At 48.6% G+C, this 13,440-nt stretch overlaps 1 protein-coding gene across 1 annotated transcript in view; it reads left to right on the top strand.

The window, feature by feature from the left end:
- USF2 (upstream transcription factor 2, c-fos interacting) overlaps positions 1–12,882 on the top strand; it is a 14,332-nt gene extending 1,450 nt beyond the window's left edge. The window contains exons 3-10 of the mRNA XM_006899730.1: positions 98–216; positions 359–559; positions 943–1,093; positions 1,217–1,304; positions 2,030–2,088; positions 11,761–11,855; positions 12,004–12,132; positions 12,233–12,882. Of these exons, the coding sequence (XP_006899792.1) occupies positions 98–216; positions 359–559; positions 943–1,093; positions 1,217–1,304; positions 2,030–2,088; positions 11,761–11,855; positions 12,004–12,132; positions 12,233–12,322 (932 nt within the window). The 3' untranslated portion in view covers positions 12,323–12,882. The remainder of the gene's footprint in view (positions 1–97; positions 217–358; positions 560–942; positions 1,094–1,216; positions 1,305–2,029; positions 2,089–11,760; positions 11,856–12,003; positions 12,133–12,232) is intronic.
- The last annotated feature ends 558 nt before the right edge of the window (positions 12,883–13,440 follow it).

Below are 13,440 nucleotides of genomic sequence, written 5' to 3'. Positions count from 1 at the left end.
GCGCGGGGCCCGCTGCGGCTGCGTCCGCCGGGAGGGGCCGGGCGCTCGGCCGGGCCGGCCGCTCACCGTCCCCCTGCCCTGCTCTGCCCGACGCCAGGCGGGGACGGCCCTGGGGCCGAAGAGCAGACGGCGGTGGCCATCGCCAGCGTCCAGCAGGCGGCGTTCGGCGACCACAACATCCAGTACCAGTTCCGCACAGAGAATAATGGAGGACAGGTGAGGCGGCGACCCGGGGACTGGGCGGGCAGGCCGGTGGGCGGGCGGCGAGGCCGGGTAAGCCGAGAGCTGGGAGGGGGCTTGGGCCTGGCCCCCTGCCCGAGCCCCAGCGCCGGCCTCAATGTTCTGCCGCCCCCTGCAGGTGACATACCGTGTAGTCCAGGTGACTGATGGTCAACTGGATGGCCAGGGGGACGCGGCCGGCGCCGTCAGTGTGGTGTCTACGGCCGCCTTCACGGGGGGTCAGCAGGCCGTGACCCAGGTGGGTGTGGACGGGGCGGCTCAGCGCCCAGGCCCCACCGCTGCCTCTGTGCCCCCGGGTCCCGCAGCACCCTTTCCTCTGGTAGGTGCCCAGTGACCCCTGGGGGGCGGAGGGGGACACTAGCTCAAAGGTTTTTAGGCAAGTGGGACGCAGGTGCTGCCTTCAAGCCGTCAGATCATCTGGAATACAATTCCTGTTCTGCGAGGTGAAACCTTGGGCAAGATTACCTTTCCAGACCTCAGTGATTTCTCTGTAAAACGGGCCTGAGGGTAGCAGGCAATCTCTTAATTGTAGAAACAGGCTGTAAGTGCTGAGGCATAGGGCACTCCGGAAACGCAGGGCAGAACGGTGCACAGAGAGGCCTCCCATCCCCGCTGAAAACAGGATAAACATCAAACACACCAACAGGGGCATAGGAAGAGGGAAAAGAGAAGAGTTACGAGTGGCCTCTGTCCTATACCCAGGCTGTAATCCAAAATCCCTTCAGTAATGGTGGTAGCCCGGCACCTGAGGCCGTCAGTGGGGAGGCACGCTTTGCCTATTTCCCAGCCTCCAGCGTGGGAGATACTACGGCTGTGTCGGTACAGACCACAGATCAGAGCTTGCAGGCTGGAGGTAAGGGGAGAAAGGGGCCAGGACAGAGGGCAGGGGCGGCGACAGTCCCAGCAGGGAGGGCAGCCCCTCACCCAGTGCCAATCTTGCCCCCGCTAGTGGCATTCACCCCTACTTTTCCTGCAGGCCAGTTCTATGTCATGATGACCCCCCAGGATGTGCTTCAGACAGGAACACAGAGGACGATTGCACCCCGGACACACCCCTATTCCCCGTATGTACAGGAGCCTTGATCCCAGGGGTAGGGGACAAGGGGAAGGCCCTAGGCTGGGGGTCTAGTGCAAGGGACTTTTTTGGGATGGAATCCATGCAGGTTAGCACACAACAGGCACTTGGCATATCAGTCGATTTGGTTCTGTTTCCGTTGTGTACGTGAAGAGAACAGTTTTCTCTCAACTCTTTGTTGTGATTTGAGTGAAAAGTTAAACAGCAAATTTGAGGTCCAGTCAACAGTTCATACACATTATATGCATTAAAATCCCCAAGTGATTGCAGCACTCTTCCCACTTCTTCCATGTGTTTCTGGCTTCCATTTGTCCTTTCTTATCCCTTCCTTCTTTCTGAGTTTCATTCTTGGGCAAACTGCTGCCCTTAATCTTGAAAGAGCTGGTTGTTTTAAGGAAGGCATTCTTCTCTGGTGTTACTGATCACCTTACAGACCTGTCTGTCATTTGGCTGGAAAGTAAGTTCTAGGTCTGAAGGGTGACCAGAGCCATAATGTGAAGGTTCCTCCAGTCTCATTCAGATTAGTAAGCCTGGCCTTTCTTACAATTTTAAGCTCGGTTCCACCTGTTCTCCCACTCTTATCAGAGAGACTCCTCTCTCTTCCTGAATAAGAATTTAATCTTACAAAGATCTTTTTCAGATCTGATTGCTTAGTAAATGCTTAGATAAATGGGACCTGAGATAATGGGTTTGTTGCTGTTGCTGTTTTTCTAGGAAAATCGATGGAACCAGAACCCCCCGGGATGAGAGAAGGAGAGCCCAGCACAATGAAGGTGAGGACGAGGTGGGGCTCCTGTCCGCCCAGGCCAGTCCCTCACAGGCACAGTCAGTCCTAGGACGTGGAGCTGGGGAGGCTGCTCCAGCCTGCCAGTGGGCGTGCAGATGTCTGGCCATACTTGCTGAATGCTGAGAAGGTAGGAAGCTGGACCAGACAGGGTCCCCAGCTTGGTGTTGGAAGTTGTTAGGTAGGGAGCATGAACTGGAATTGGCCACATTCTAATGCCAATCAGGCCTAGCTGGAGGGAACTCTGGGGGCCTAGTGGGTATGGAGGTGCACTGCCAACTCAAAGGCAGGTGGTTAAACTCTTACCAGCTTACTCTGAAAGAGAAAGATGGGCATTCTCCCACTCTTACAGCTTCTGAAAACCCACTGGAGAGTCAGTCGTGGATTGGTTTCATCTCATTGGCAGTGAGGATTTTTAAGAGCCAGACTCTATAATGGGCGTTTTCCATATTTTCTTTATGGATTGTTTGCCGCATTTCCCCACCTTCCAGGGAAAAGGAGTGGTCTGATTTCACTAGAAGGAGCACTGATGATGCAACAAATTGAGCATTGAGCTCCAAAAAGTCATCAGATTGTTTCTGCCAGCTGCTCCTCAAGGGAAAGACACCACAATCTGGGTCTAAAAAGATTTCCAGCCTTGGGGGTGCTCTGAGGTAGTCCAGCTCTGCCCTGGGGCGTCAGTCAGAATCAACTCAATGGCTGTAAGTCTGGCTTGGTTTACACCCACAGAGCTCTCTCTGGTGGCACCTCACTTACCTGCTCAGTAGGTCACTGAGAAGTCAAATGGTCCAGCCCAGCAATCTGCTTCTGTAGTGATTCACAGCCTTGAGACTCTCTGGGCAGTTCTGCTCTGCCTATCATGGACAGAATCAGCTTGACTGCAGGAACTTTGGTTTCTGGTTTATCTCCACTGTACCCACCTTTTCACATGGCAGCCAGCTTGATGTAGGAGCCCCCATGTGGCCTCAGCTGCCCTCATTCCTGAGACACCCATGTGGTCTCCCAGGACTGTGATGATGGGATGTGGGAGAAACTGAGGCTGAAGCCTCTGCCTTCCCTATAAACGCCCCCTCCCACCCCACTCCATCCGTTCGTTCTTGAAACTTCCCCCAACCCGTGAAACCATATTAATCCTTAGAGAGGTGTGCAAGTGCCACCCAGTAACTCGCTCAGAAAACGGGCCAGGGCTGGAACCTGCTCTGAGGTGTTAAGGTGGCTCAGAAGAGGGAGGTCTCAGTTTTGACTGACAGGGTGGTCAGATCAGGCTGCCTCAGGCGTACATACTGGAGCAGGGAAGGTGGCTCAGGTCAGATTACCTCAACTGCGCCTTATTTGGCCCTGGAAGAGAATCTTTGGGGGGCATGTTGAGGGGAGAACCCAGGAGAGTCAGAGATTAACTTGAATGCCAGGATGAGACCCCGAGAATCCTGAAGAAACATGAGGACAGGGCCGCAGTTGGCATTGTAGCCATGTTTCAGGTTGTTTGGGTATAGTGGCCCATAGTAGGACCAAGAGTCAGGATTAACTTAAGTCAGATTTTTGTGTGTGAGAGAGATCAGAGGGGAGTGTCGATTTGGAAGGAAGGTGAGTCCTCTGGATCTGGCCTGGAGGATAGAGGGAGTTTGAGAGGCTTCTAGTGAGCTTCCTGTCCCCCGTTTCCTCTTACTAAGGGTATGTGTGACCTTAGACTGATTGTTAATTCCAAACCTGTTTGTTCTTTGTAAAATGGCATTGGTGCGGCCATCCTGAAGGGTTCTAAGAGTCGAGACTTGTCAGTTGAGATAGCACAGGGTATGGTGGGCTGCACAGAAGGAAGAACACTGGGAAGGACCCTACCTCCTCTGCCTCTTGCAGCTTTAGTCTACTTCCTGTCTAGAATCATTCTCTTCCTACCAAAGCAATTTTTTACAAACCTTGCTTATACCCTCTAACTATACCTTGCTCCCATCTCCTGTCCTTACCTCTCCCACCTGCATGAGATTTGCCTGCCTTCTCTCCATCCTTCTTGTACCCTCACCAGTCTGGAGCATTTCTTTTCCAAACTATTTAAGGTCATTGATGGTGACTCCATTGCCAAACCCCCTGGCTTCCTGTCCTGTCCAAGCTCCAAGTATCTGATCTGGCCTATTCTCCTTTCTGGTCTCCCACCCTTATGCTCCTTCACACTGTTGCTTCCCCACCTGCCCCTCAAAGCAAAGCTTTCCAGACATTCCTGGAAATCTTGCTAAATATCCAGACATTTCCAGGGCTCTTCCCGGAAGGTTTTGACTGAGTTTCAGGGCCATAAGGCCCATGAATCTATATATTCAACAAGGTCTTGGGTGATAGCTGTAGTTTGTATGAGTTACAAAATTGCTTAGACTGTTGATGATCCTTCTTCAGGTCTAGTCACCTCAGAACAAAATTTTAATGCCTTCAGTAGCTCTTGTCATATCCCTAATATTCTCTCCCCAGCTGCAAGTGTTGATTATTTTTTCTGCAGTGGTAGTAGTTCTCTCTGGAAAAGGGCATGTGACCCACAAAAAAAAGTGAAAACTCCACGGCTCTGCTGGGGTTTTATATACAGCAGGGACCCTGGTCATGCTCAAAGTTCCATTTCTCTCTGGAATGCCTGACCCAGATTTTGAACCCATTCAAACTCCATCTCTGGATGGCTTAGAGGAGATACCTTAAATCCAACTTACCCAAAACTAAACTCATCGCTGTCCACCGCAGAGGCTCCCACATGCCATTTCTCTTTCTGGAGCAGTGGGAGGAACTCCAGCCAGAAATGGAAGCCAGTGTCATGGCCCACTCTAATCCGGACTCTTTCCCGCATATCCACAGACTATGAGAGATGTGCTTCCCCTTTTCCTTTCTTTCCCAGAGAAGCTGGGCTCTCTGCAGGGGCCACAGGGAGCCAAGTGCACTTAGTGGGTCAGGAAGTGGGCCCCCATTGAACTGGGACAGAAACATCTTCCATGAAAGAAGGACACCCTGTGCTCAGCACCTACCTGTTGTCAGAATTGGGGCCCACTGGTGTCAGAACTTTGGGGAAACCATAAGTCTAGAACGTTATGTGAATGCTGATTTTAAAATGCTGCATTGAATTGCTTTTTTTATTTTGTTGATTTTTAAGTGTTCCCTGTTTATCTCTTTCATTTATCAGTCTAACATACTTTGGACATGTTGTGAGGAGAGACCGGTCCTTAGAGAGGGACATCATGCTTGGGAGGGTGGAGGGACAGCCCAGGAGAGGAAGGCCCTCTATGAGGTGGATTGATTCAGTGACTAGGATAATTGGGATGGGAGTGTCAGAGACAGTGCAGTAGGCACGGGACAGAGCGGAGTTTAAGGCTGTTGTACATAGGGTCGCTATGAGTCGCAAGCGACTCGTCAGCACATAACAACAACATTTTTTTTTTTAATTTTTTATTTGATTGAAAATTTACATATCCTATTGTATTTTTCAGTCATTCATTCATAACCAGTTTGTTTGATAATGTTAACTATAATTGATTAATATAGTTAATTATAATCTTTGATCAGCTTCTTACTGTATTTTGCCCTTGACTGAACTTACCTGCAATCTTTGAAGACTGATGCTGTGTGGAAACTTTTTTCTTAGCCTTTTTTATAATAATAGTCTTAACCTAATATTTTGCCTTTGTGACTGACATGTCACTCAGCATAATTTGTTCAAGATTCATCCCTGTTGTGCAACATTTCAGAGTATCCTTCTTTGGTGTTGCATAATTGTTGGTGGTGTATGAATATCATAGTTTTTTTTATGCATCCATTCATTAATTTGTTCCCATATTGTTGATGTTGTAAATAATACCACAGCAAACATGGGTATGCACTTATCTGTTGGTTTCGTGCTCTTATTTACTTATCTGTCATGGGATTGCTGGGTCCACTGTTATTTCTAGTCTCAACTTTCTAAGGAAGTACCAGACTGCTTTGCATAGTGGTTTTACTGTTTTATGTTCCCACTAGCAGTGTATAAGAGTTTCTAATCTTCTACATCCTCGCACAATGTTTATTGTTTGCTGTCTTATTGAACTTTGCTATTGCTACTGGGATGAGATACTACCTCATTTCCCCTAGCTTTGAAAGGTGATGTTAAGGCGCTTTTTTTTATGTTAAGGCTTTTAAATTTAGTTTCTGATTACAAGCCTTTATAGTTGTGAATTTCACTGTAACACGTAGCTGCATCTTATTTGAATATGTTGTTTGTTCGTTGACATTCAGATCAAAATAGTTTCTCATTTTCCTTGGGATTTGTTCTTTAATTCTTGAGTCATTTAGAAGTGGGTTGCCTCATTGTCAAGTTTTTGTGGATCTCTTTTTGTCTTTGATTTTTATTTCTTTTATGTCTGTTGTGGTCAGATATGCTACTATATATGAGTCTAGTTGTTTAATATTCATTGTTAACGTATTTTATGACCGTGGAGCTCCAGTGACATCAATGGGTAAATCCTCAACTGCTTCTGCACATTGGCCCTTCAGACCCCTCAGGCCTCTTTGTGGGAGAAGGGCTGAGTGTTCTGCTCGCATAACAGTTACAGTTGCGAAAATCCCATGGGACAGTCCTGGTCTGTCATCCAGGATCACTGTGAGTCAGGATGCTTTCAGTGACACCTGACATTAATGACATTTTATGACCAAGCATATGGTCCACCTTGGTGAGGTCCCCTTATGCATTTGAAGATAAAGTGTATCAAATGCTGGTATTGAGTAAGATTCCATAAGCCTCTTTGGGTCAGATTGGTTGATAATATTCACATTTTCTGTATGTGTAGTCCCTGACCTACATTGGTTTCTGTGCTGAAGACTTTGTTGTCAGTCATTCCTGATATAAGTGTTTCAGTCAGAAAAATTGATGAGAGTTACCTGTGTGGGCCTCTTCTTTTTCACTTCCTATATCTACTTCCCAAATCTGCCTACTGACTAGCAAAAAAAGATAGATGGAGTTTGTTAAGTGGAGTTTGTTGTAACTCAGATGGACTGCCTGTATCTTGACTTTCATACCATTGTTTTGCCTGTTATTATGAAGAATGTCGAAATCTCCAGCTCTGTTGGCAGGTGTGTCTGTGTCTCCCTTTGGTGTTGGCAAGTTTTACTTCTAAATTTTAATTTAATTTTTTAAAATTTAATTTAAATTTTAATTCTAAATTTAAATGTTGTGTGGATATCATTGAAGCATTCAGTGTAGTGTTGGTCTTAGTGAATTCTCTTGTGTTTTAAATGTGCCATAAATGGACTCAGACCACAGGTCTGACCACATTGTCACCTTCCTTGATAAAGAAAGGCTCTCAACCCCAGAGCATGAGATCCAGACCCATTAGTATGGCATTCTAGGCCCTAACAGCCTCTTTTCACAACAACTTCTTACTCTTCTCCCCCTACCTTTTCACTACACCTTCGGCCACATTTATTCTGTCACCATTTCTATAGTCTTCGCACCTGTCTATCTGATGCCCCTGCTCTCAAGAACCAGCCCAAATGTTTGTTTTGTAAGTCTTTCTGGTAGGATGTACCCCAGCATTCTCTCAGTCACTTTGCACAGTCTTTGGTTCTGACCTGAGCCCTGCAGTGTGGGTACCAGCTTCTCACCAGCACTTCATGATTGGATGGTAAGTGTTGGGAGGACAGACACTGATCGGTCCCATTCTGGATTCAGACATTTAGTCAGGGAGCATTGTAGTGCACCTCAACATAGCAGGGCAGCCAGCACATCTTTAAGGAGTAAATATACACTGGCAGAGACACTGTTCCCTGCCTACAGATGGCTTGGGCTGTAGAATGAGCTAGAGTTCCTAGGCTTCTGATGGCTGAACTGGAGAAAGGTAGAGAAATTGAGAAACCTTCCACCATAAAGCTCCTTGGCTGAAATGTTGGGAGTGGAGCATGCTGCCACAGGAAGTAGTAGGTTGTGGAGCCAGGCCTGAATGGGACTACTAGCACTGCTCCTTCTTGTGTCAGACGGTGATGTCACCCCTCTGACCATAGAGGTCCTAAAGACTGTACAGCCTGGCCATTCTTTTTTTATTTAGGGGGCTGGGGAAGAAGTCAAAAGGTTATGATCCAGATTAATAACAATAAATCCTTAGTCCTGCCAATATGAGCTTTCCACTCCTAGTTGTCCAACAGAGTTTTCAGGCCTGCCATTATTGGCTCTTCCAGCCCTAAGATCCCACCTCATCTCAGGTTTCCAGTTCGGCCATAGGTGTTGCTGCCATAGGAGTAGCTGGAGCAAGAAGACTGTATTACATTCTCTTGCTTCTTGTTCAGTGGCACCAGAAGATCTCAGCCTGGCCATTCTTGATGGCTCACAATAATAGCCGTATCCAGGGCCAGCACACTCACTGAGCCCAGGGCCAGGCAAAATGAAGGTCAGTACTGAAGCATGTTATGAAACTATTGAGAAGTTTTCAGAGGACAAGGGAGAAAGAGAGGCCATTGTTGTCATTGTTAGTTGCCATCAAGTTGACTGACTCATAGGGACCCTATGAACCACATCTGAATCTTGCCTTGTCCTGCACCATACTCACAATCTCAGCCCATTGTTATGGTCACTGTCTCGGTCATTTTGTTGAGGGTCTACCTATCTTTCTCAGCTCCTTCACTTTTCCCAGTACGATGATATTTTCCCCCTGCCCCCTCCTGACAACATGTCCACAGAATGTGAGACAATCTCACTGTCCTTGCCTCTTAAGGAGCACACTAGCTGCACTTCCACCAAGACGGATTTGTTTGCAGTTTTGGAAGTCCATGTTACATTCATGAATCTTCTCTAACGGCACAATTCAAGGGTATCAGTTCTTCTGTCATTCTTATTCATTGTCCAGTTTTCAGATGCATGGAAAAATCCAAGTAGTAAGGGAGTGTTCCTCGGGCTAGAATGAGGAGGCCATTGGAGTTGGAAGGGATTGGTCAGGGGGAAGAGGATGAAACCAACTACTGAGGGAAGACAGTGGGATTTGCCTGCTCGTGCTCTCTGAGTGTCATTTGAGAAAAAGGCAGGGTGCTGGCCTTGGAGGGTGTAAGGAGTAGAGCTCACCCTTCTTTTCTCACTCTTACCTGGAATGCTGTCGTCCAGTCTCCGTCGCCATTGTCCAACCCTAGAAAACTAACTCCTCCCTGAGTCTCACCTAGATGTAGGCCCAGTCCCTTCTCACCCACCTTTTGGGACCCATGTGGGTTTTTCCTTCCCCAGCTACCACCAACATGACTTGAGGGGGAGGAGAAGCTGGGTCTGGCTTTACTCCCCCCCCACATGTGGTGTTCCTGAAAGGTATTGGAGGGCTGGGACAGCTTTGCTTCCGGCCCCGAGCCAGAGGTCTCAGGCTTTGCTGTGTGCAGACCCTGGGCAGGTGTCATAGGGAGCCAGAGGGAGGGAGCATGTGCCCATCTGAAGGGAATAAGCTGCCGCTCACTTCAGCTGATGGGAAGTTGAGGAGTTTTATGCAACAAATTAACAAATCTAGTTACTTTCATTTGTTTGCTGTCCCAATTCTCCAAGACAAAGAGTCCAGTGGCGTAGTAGGTTAAATGCTAGGTTGCTAACCGCAATGTTAATAGTTCAAATACACCTTGAAAGAAAGATGAGGCTTTTTTTTTACTGTTGAGGCTTTTGTTGTTATGTACCATTGAGTTGGAACCAACTCATAGTTGACCCTCCAGTAAGTTTTCAGAGGCTATAAATTGCACAGGAGGAGATTGCCCACCTTTCTTCCACAGTACAGCTAATAGAGCCACCTGTCTTTAGGTTGGTAGTGCAGTTCCTTAACCACTAGGCCATCAGAGCTCTTTTATTAAGACTTACAGTCTTGGAAATCAGTGTGATGGCTGAAGATAGTCTCCAAGGTAGAGCTCACACTGGGCCTAGACTCCTGAAAGCCACGAGTTCCAGTCTGGGACTTGATGCTGGGGAGGATTTTAATTTAGGGTAAGACCTGGTCAAACTTATGTTAAAGAGATGAGGAAAAGACACAATCAAGGTGCCGAGAGCTTTGGGGGGAGACCAGGGACTACAGACTATCAAATACAAGGACTGTGGGAACACAACGTAAGGGGGTGCCGGTAACTGGAGAGCAGCCACTCAGGCCTGTGTAATGGGGCACTGGCCCATTCTTGCCTGCTGGGATCTAGTGATATCTAAACTCCCCGAATTCCAGGGGTGAGATGAAACTCAAGATCAACACAAAGTTGGTTTCTGTGAGGTGAAGGTCAAACATATCTCCACTCTACCCTTTTCACCTTTTGTGACCCCCACAGCCATTCTCCAATAGCACTCTATGCTGTTGAGTTTCATAATTTGTTGCAGTGGCCACACGGAACTCACTGCTGTATTCAGTAATTATGTAACATATTGGGAAAACAATAGGATACAACTCAGGAGACAGAATACATTTCTTCCTTTAGGACAGCATCCAACCAAGACAGCTGTCAGCTGCTTCTTGGCCACGCCCTACTTAGGCCTATCATTGCTGTGCTTCTCTGGGCCTGAGCCCAGTTATGTTACATGTGTTACAGTTATGTGTTCTCAGTTATGTTACATGTGTTACAGTTCTTTAGCTCTGCAGACACATATGTGCCTGGAGGCACCCTGCCCTGCAACCAGCCTCCTGCCACAGAAGCTCATCTCTCTCACGCCATGGGAGAGATGGCGTGCCACCTAACACCATCTCTCGTCTCCAGTCTTCTTGCTCACTCTTTATGTCTACTGTGTCTAGAATGTTCTCAGTGCAGGGCAGGGCTTCCAACTGGTTCAGTCTTAGCCTGTGGAGCAAAAACACATGCATAACAATCAAATCTCTTGGCCTGGGATTTTGACTCAAGTAGGAAATAGCAATACCTTACTCAAAGATGGCAGCCAACATACATTCAGAGAGGTGTCGTCACTATCTGAGTGGGCACGCTGCCTTTCTCCTACTCGAGTTAACCTGGTGCAGGAACCCTGGGTCCAAAAGACCTGCTCTATTCGTGGCTCTTCTTGAGAGTAGTGATGTCCCCCTCACCTTCTGCAGTTGGCTTTTAAAATCCAGCAGGGTGGCTCACCTACCAATCCCCTCAATAGACCAAAAGTCACCTAATTTTCATAGGAACCAATCCCCATAAAGATTTCATGCATCTAAATTGCATAGTACACTAACTAGTCCCGTGGTGTAGTGTAAGTGATCACAGGGCAGGCTGTGACCTAACTGTTGATTTTTGGCAGAATTATAAACCTAAACCACAAACAGGAGAAACCCTTAACACTGTGCCTGCAGGATTGTATGCCCATTCTAGCCAGCATTCTGGTTCTGCATTTTAAAATGCAGGCTTGAAAATGTTTTCATTTCTAAAAATGTTCTGGGTAGATTTAAAAAAAACCAAAAAACCCACAAACTTGTAGGCCCCAGCATTGATTTCTGCCTAAAGGATGTGTATGGCACTTGTAGCTCAGAATATCTTTGATCCTCTTGAGAAAGAACGTGAAGTAGGCATGGAAGCCACTCTGCATGGGTTCAAATCCTGGCCCTGCTCTTGCTCACTGTCTGATTGAGGATAGGAGCTGTGCGTGCTTCGGAGTCTTGGCAGTCGCAGTGACTGTCTTCTGAAGTTAAGCTGCTTAGCAGTAAGTACATAGGAAGTGCCGTAAGCAGAGCCGTCATGGTTGCTGTCCTTCCCACAGTGGAGCGGAGGCGGAGGGACAAGATTAACAACTGGATCGTCCAGCTTTCAAAAATCATTCCAGATTGTAACGCAGACAACAGCAAGACAGGAGCGGTGAGTGCCCCCAACTTTCAGTGGCTCCCAGCTCTCTAAGCCCCATCCAGAAAGATCAGGTGGACACTAGACACAGGACTTTTCCTGGGCTGGGCAATAGGTAGAGGCTGTGATGGGTGTTCACTGCACATTCTGTCCCACTGCCCAGAGTAAAGGAGGGATCCTGTCAAAGGCCTGCGACTACATCCGGGAGCTGCGCCAGACCAACCAGCGCATGCAGGAGACCTTCAAGGAGGCTGAGCGGCTGCAGATGGACAATGAGCTCTTGAGGCAACAGGTGAGGGTCCAGGCCTGGAGCTGGGACGGTAGGGGGCGACTAGGCGCCCCAAAGGCGCATGGAGCCAGCCTCTCCTTTGCACTCAATCGTGTGTCTACAGATCGAGGAACTGAAGAACGAGAATGCCCTGCTTCGAGCCCAGCTGCAGCAGCACAACCTAGAGATGGTGGGCGAGAGTGCCCGGCAGTGACGGCCACTGCACCGGACGTGTGCACAGGAGCCGCCTCTGTGCTCTCTGCAGCCCCTTCCCCAGCCCTTAGCACAGAGAGGGACAGATGCCCCTCCCCCAGCTGCGTTTTTTATAGTAGATTTTTAACAAAAAATGGGGAGAAATAAATAATGCATTTCTGTGGATACAGCCCCATCACCCACCTCAACTTGGAAATGACATCCCCCACCCCCATCTGTCTGTCTGTCTCCCCTCTGTTGGCCCTCACTGTGCCCCAGCACATCTCGTCTTGCCTGGAGGCAAGAGGACGGACAGGGGCCCTGACATATCCTGCTGTCTCCTTGGTCTCTAGAGGTGCTGAGACAGGGTGCCTATGGGAAGGAGGGAGCCCCTGGGGGTCCTCCCTATGGCCTGAACCTGCACAAGGAGGCCATGTCCCACCCCCACCTCTTGTCTCTTGGTCCTTGTTCTCCTTTGGGTGTGTGTGCGTGTGTGTGTTTTAATTTTCTTTATGGAAAAAAATGGACAAAAAAAACCATAGAGAGGTATTTAACTGCAATAAACTGGCCCCATGTGGCCCCGCCTTGTCGGTTCGTGTATCTGTCCATCTTGGGAGTGGGTGGGGGCTGGGGTCTGCATAGCTTGGTGATGTACCTCTCCCCAGTGCTTATGCTGTCAGCTGTCCCCAAGTAAGATTTCTGGACCCCCCCTAGCCCGACTGGGTCTGCTCAGCAGACCTACGTCAGATGCTTCCCGTTTCCTGTTCCAGGAGCAGACTGCATACCTTGGCTGGGGCTAGGGTGGAGGGGCACCAGGATGCCTTAGCTGATCTGTGTCTTTGGTGACCACCCCCTGTCTCCATTGGGTCCCTCTGGGCAAAACTCATGCTCCCAGAGAACCAAGAAGAGTGACAGCGAGCTCCTTCCAGGAGCTGTATAAGACAAAGGAAGTGACGGGCAGTGACCTCATGGTACAAGGGGCTGCAGTGATGTCCCAGGCCCTCAGATGTACACTCTGTACCAGCCCCTGCCAGCCTTGTGCCACCTGGTACCCCATCTGTTGGTTGGATAGAGGGACAGGAATGAATCTCTCCTTTTAGGCTCCAAGTGTACCTGTACAGTGGCTGGGGTCAAGGACAA

The sequence above is a fragment of the Elephantulus edwardii genome, unplaced genomic scaffold (genome assembly GCF_000299155.1).
Source record: "Elephantulus edwardii isolate Elephantulus edwardi_28Jun2011 unplaced genomic scaffold, EleEdw1.0 scaffold00266, whole genome shotgun sequence".
NCBI classification, from domain to species: domain Eukaryota; kingdom Metazoa; phylum Chordata; class Mammalia; order Macroscelidea; family Macroscelididae; genus Elephantulus; species Elephantulus edwardii.
Note: the sequence above shows the minus strand (reverse complement) of the source record. Positions and strands in the feature narration are given on the sequence as shown.